Source organism: Wolffia australiana, chromosome 4 (genome assembly GCF_029677425.1).
Source record: "Wolffia australiana isolate 7733 chromosome 4, ASM2967742v1".
NCBI classification, from domain to species: Eukaryota; Viridiplantae; Streptophyta; class Magnoliopsida; order Alismatales; family Araceae; genus Wolffia; species Wolffia australiana.
In genome coordinates, this window is record NC_135838.1 from 3,926,409 (window position 1) to 3,932,041 (window position 5,633).

At 42.6% G+C, this 5,633-nt stretch overlaps 1 protein-coding gene across 1 annotated transcript; it reads right to left on the reverse strand.

Moving 5' to 3' along the window:
- Positions 1-3,600: 3,600 nt before the first annotated feature.
- LOC144702048 (cysteine proteinase inhibitor 1-like) lies at positions 3,601-3,951 on the reverse strand. The gene has a single exon (XM_078573915.1). It carries the CDS (start codon positions 3,949-3,951, stop codon positions 3,601-3,603), a length of 351 nt encoding a protein of 116 aa, XP_078430041.1.
- Between the last annotated feature and the right edge of the window lie 1,682 nt (positions 3,952-5,633).

The window sequence follows — 5,633 nt, forward strand, 5'->3', positions numbered from 1 at the left end:
GGCCGCACTTTGCGCATTCCAAGGAAGCATTCTAGATGAAATCAAGTTGGCGCTAAAAGATGATCTAGAAGCCGTTCGCTTGATGAAGCGCATTGCTGCGGGCGAGACGAGGAGATTCTGGACTGAGGATGGTGTTGTATACGCAAATGGGAACAGGTTGTATGTGTCGCGTGCGAGTGGGTTGCGCCAAAAGCTCCTTTACAAAGCACACGATGCACCCCACGCCAAACACCCAGGGCAGGCCCGGACGCTTGCACTCCTATCCAACAGCTATCACTGGCCGAGAATGGAACAAGATGTGGAGGTCTATGTTCATTCTTGCCTGGTGTGTAAACAAGACAAGATGGAGAAGGCAAAGGCAGCCAGAACGCTGGAACCTCTCCCGAGGGTGAACTGACCGTGGGAGTCTATTTCGATGGATTTCATCACTTCCCTTCCACGCGTGGGTGGGCACGATGCCATTCTGGTTGTTGTGGATCACTTCCCTAAATATGCGACATTCATCCCCACCACGTCGAAAGTGCACGTAGATGGCATGACACATCTGTTCATGTTCTATGTGGCGAAGTACTGGGGTCTTCCACTAGACATCATTAGCGATCGAGACACAAGATTCACTAGTTGTTTCTGGGAGTCGTTGTTGAAGTACATGGGCTCCAAGCTCAAATTTTCTACAAACTTCCACCCCGAGACAGAGGGTCAGACATAATGTGTTAACTCAATGCTTGAAGAATACCTCTGGCATTACGTTTCGGTCAATCAGGATAATTGGGTGGAGCTGTTGGATACAGCGCAATTTGCACATAACATCAACCAGAGTTCGGCTACAGGTCACTCGCCGTTCAAGATTACAACGGGAAGACGGCCACTGACTCCTCCGGAAGTGGTGAAAAGAAAGGGGAACGGACATTTCCCCGCGGCCTTCCGCTTTGCGCACGACTATCATGCTCGTATTGAGGAAGCCCGTGAGGCAGTGGGATGTGTTGCTCAGAGAATGAAGAAGTACGATGTTCAACACCGACGGGATGTAGAGTTCCAAGTCGGCAATCAGGTCTTGTTGAAGACCAACGCGCAAATGTTGAAGACGAACCAAGCAAAGCAATGTCACAAGGGTCTGGTACCCTGCTATGATGGGCCTTTCAAAGTGGTAGCGAAGATCGGACGTGTTGCCTACCGACTCAACATTCCCAGTCGGCTGGCGGTCCATTCGGTCTTTCATGTGTCGGTTCTAAAGAAATATATACCAGATCCCGAAGACGTGGTGAGGAACCAGCCCCAGCGTCTGCCGCCAAATGTGCGGGCGCATTTCGATAAGGAAGCAGAAGCAGTCCTGGCAAAGTGGGAAATTGACCGGGGAGGACTTCATGGTTGCTATCACAAGATTGAGTACCTAATTAAGTGGAAGAACAGACCAGAGGAATCAGCCACCTAGGAGCGCGACCCGAACTTATGGCAGTTTGAGGACCTACTGCAAGCATATGAAGCGGAGCAGCGGGCGTCGACGAGGGCGTCGACAAGTTCAGGCGGCGGGGGCGTGTTAGGCCCCTAACTAGGCGGCATTCCCTGCCCAGAGGCCTACGTGCTTATTGGGAGGGCTTGTCCACGTTTTCGGCTCACAACATTAAAGGACTGAGTCATTATGGGTAGCGATGCCCAAATACCTGATCTTTCAGGCCGTTGCCCCTGTACGTGGTGATGCACTACAGACGCTGAATGTGCCTGTCCACGCCCAAGGCAAGTACCAAAATATGTTTTGATTGGAGAATGATTAATATATTTAAAGATCCAATAGAATATCAAAATCAATTACTTGATTTCCAGAATACATTTATTTATTACCTCCAAAAGGTTTACTTACTCAATATACACTAACAACTAAACATTTCTAGATTATGCAAGTCAATGGTACGCAATGAGGATTAAAAATCAGGTCAATATGGATATTCACATAAACAAATCACCCTCTTAGTATTGTAAGACCATCTTCATATATTTCTCCATATGGGAACAAGTACATTGTTATTATAACACCAAACATATAAATAAACATGACAGGGAGTTTACGATTAAACCTAGTCTCCTTAAGGCTTCGATCTGGGGTAGTAAGAAGCTACTATAAAATTTCAATATTTACTAATTGAACTTTCTCAGTAACTGACATTACAAACTCAACCAGAGTTTTTCTCGACTTAGAATCATATGGTGATTATGGAATCAAGGAAATGGTTGAAACCCTTTAAGATATCACCTATAATTTTATTCATCTGAAGTGTGCGAGTTTCAAGAGTCCCACTACATATTAAAGCAAGCTTTTAAACATTTTTCAATGATTTTTGAGGAAGTGATAAAATACCATGTCTTTTGTAAAGAATAAAGATGAACGATCTGTGTATACATGAAGACTACTGGGATCAAGATAATCTTATTCATTATACTTAATTTTGAGGATGTTTAACTATTTGGGAATGATATATTACTATTTGGTAATAACAAAGTGACTGCAAAATAAATTTAATGTTAACGGATTTGGGAGAACCAACCTGCATATTAGGAATACAAATCTATAGAGGTAGGTCAAGAAGGCTGTCAGAATTCTCCAAAATTATGCACCTAGTAACCATCACTGAACAAGATTTTGTATTCAGAACATTTAGAGTGTTTTCATGCTGATGAGACTTGAAGTTCAGATCTCTAAAGATGATCCATCTACCTGCAGCATCCTATCTGATAATGTGTACTTGGGAACTTGAACTTCTGCATGACAGTTATCCAATGTTTGGACAACTTGCTTGATCTGTTTACATGGTTGGCCAACAAGATAGGCACTACTCTATAGTTTAGGAGATTTTGTTTTAGGTTTTAATAAATGCAGAGGTATCTAACTATTATAATGACAGGCTTAGAAAACCCGAATGATTTTTATAAAATAATGGGAAAACAATAAACAAGTAGGAACCGTTTCTGAAAAGTTTGATTTTAGTTCAGGTTTTCTTGCATAAGATTTCAAAGAAAAATTGTCCAAAATTATGTCAGATGTAACACGAATAGATGAAGGGTCAAAGTGCAGAATCCCAATTCGGAAATGGATTTTCCATTTGAGACAATTTTTTTGCATATTTGTTTCTTTGAAGTCCTGACTTATCGACCTTTCAATAACGAACCAAGTGAGGCATGCCAAAGAACCTGCGCCGTCTATTAGATGGAACAAGAGATGCCGTTTAGACGTGCCCAAGACTTTTAAAAGTTTGATCATATAATTATTTGCCCCTGAATGAAAGTAGATGACGAGTTATTTTCCGCTGTCTCAATTATACCTTCTCTCTGGCTTCCTCTGTTAAGGAACTTTCTTAAAAACCGAAAATTTCGCCGTGTGGCTTCAGTGGACAGCCAAAAAGATCTGGGTTCCACAAAGAATAGTACCTTTCTCTCGCAAGAGGGAGTAAACCGAAAAATGATATTAATTTGCAAAGTCGATTTAGGGGATAACCCGATTACATATTCAAGAAGACTGGATAAAGGAGTTCTTTTTTACGCAGAGAAAAACACTAAATAAAGTGTCATGCCAATCTACGCAGCGTTTTATTCTCTGATCACGATAGTTCAGGTGCTCATGAAGTATTGTAGCTCCCGGACCTTGTTCAGAACCTTTTCATAAACAAGCGTCTCGTACTTCTGATACTTAACACCGTCCACAGTATCGATGACGAGACGGTAGTACTGGCCGTTGATGTAGCCCCTGATCATCCGGACGAAGCGCAACTCTTCGTTCGTCTCGCTGTTGTGACGACTGACGGCGAAACGCGCAATGTCCGCGGCATGTTGATAGTCTTCCGGCTTCTTAATCCTAGTCCATCCGGACGTTGTTGGCTCCTCTAAGATGGCAGAAGCCTGCAGGAAGACCGCGGAAAGGAGAGCAGCAAGAAGAAGGATGGATGGAAGTTGGGTCCTCATCGTGCACTCGTATCTTGTAATCGGGTTCTTGAGCTAACCTGACGTTGCTCCCGTTATATAGAGAGAAGAAAAGATTTTCTAAGAGACGCGGGCATAAATAGAAGAACAGGTAATGGGTTTATTCCTTGGGTTTACAGGTAAGCGGTCAAAGCCTAGGTTCCGTCTCTGGCTCAGAACCTTTGGGCGCCACGTCAAATTTCCGAGATCTAGCCATTATAACAAATATTTATAACTACTATGTGGTAATATAAATAATAACCAATGTTAGCCAAAACATTTGCGGATTTTCAATGATCTAATCACAACTTCATCTCTCTCTCTCTTGTTTCTCTCTTCCGTCTCTTCTATCTCCGTTCTTGTTCTTATTTTTGTTCTTGAGGCGTCTCTTGGGCGTCATATCAAATTTCCAAGATCTAACAAAATATATGGAATAATATAGTGAATGGCCTCTCAACCGCATCGGATTTATCCTCACATTTCTGCAAAGAATACACGGTATACCTTGGTGTCCCGTGTCAATCAGAACGGCGCAGAGTCATCCAGAATAATTGAGAGCGCTCGCGAAACCATACTTATCAGAATTCCAAACTGGATCCCAAATAAAGTGAACTGCAGCTCATGGTCAGAACACGTCACCGCGTGAGCCCTTGGTAGTCCAAGAATCATCGAAAGTTAGCATGGTTTTGTTTTCTTGATTGTTTAGATTTTGAGGTTTGACTTCTAATCCTGTTTGATTCTCACGCGGGTTTGTGTCCGGCATCTTAATCTTGTCTGACATTATCGCCCACTCCGTTTAGCTGTGTTTTCAAAATACATTTCTTTGATACAATCAAATATCCCTGGCTGCGAAAAGATTTTCCTCGTAAGATAGGCACTGAGAGCACCCGATAATGACATGCTTAAATAGATTTTCTTAGTCGTAAGTCGTAACGTATTGCCTCGGTGAAGTATATCTACTTGCGTGCGTAGATATAGGTCTCTCTCTCATCAATTTGTCTCAGCGTAAAAGTTTATAGATATCTTATCCTTATTAACTTTCCCTGAAAATTTCCGGATTCATTTTAAATAAATAATTGAATATCATTTTCGATTTATATCTTATTATTCCCTTTCTTTCGGGGCCGCCTTCACATCAATCACAGGCTTGGGCACCGTTTCAAACATGCCCCCCTCGGTCAATTGTTTTCCCGTACAAAACAATGGGCTTTGAAAATCATACGGTTTACCAATCATAATCCTCTATCGTCCCTCGTCCCTCTCTCTCTCTCTCTCTCTCTCTCTCTCTCTCTCTCTCTCTCTCTCTCTCTCTCTCTCTCTCTCTCTCTCTCTCTCTCTCTCTCTCTCTCTCTCTCTCTCTCTCTCTCTCTCTCTCTCTCTCTCTCTCTCTCTCTCTCTCTCTCTCTCTCTCTCTCTCTCTCTCTCTGTCTCTCTCTCTCTCTCTGTCTCTCTCTTTCTCTCTATCTCTATCTCTATCTCTATCTATCTATCTATCTATCTCTCTATCTCTCTATCTCTCTATCTCTCACTATCTCTCTCACTGTCTCTCTCTCACTATCTCTCTCTCCCTGTCTCTCTCTCTCTCACACCTCTGATCTCTTCTTGTTCCTGAGTGAGATCAGTTTCCTTTCAAATCTACACAACGAATGACACTTCGTATGAGAAATCTGTTCCCACACATATAT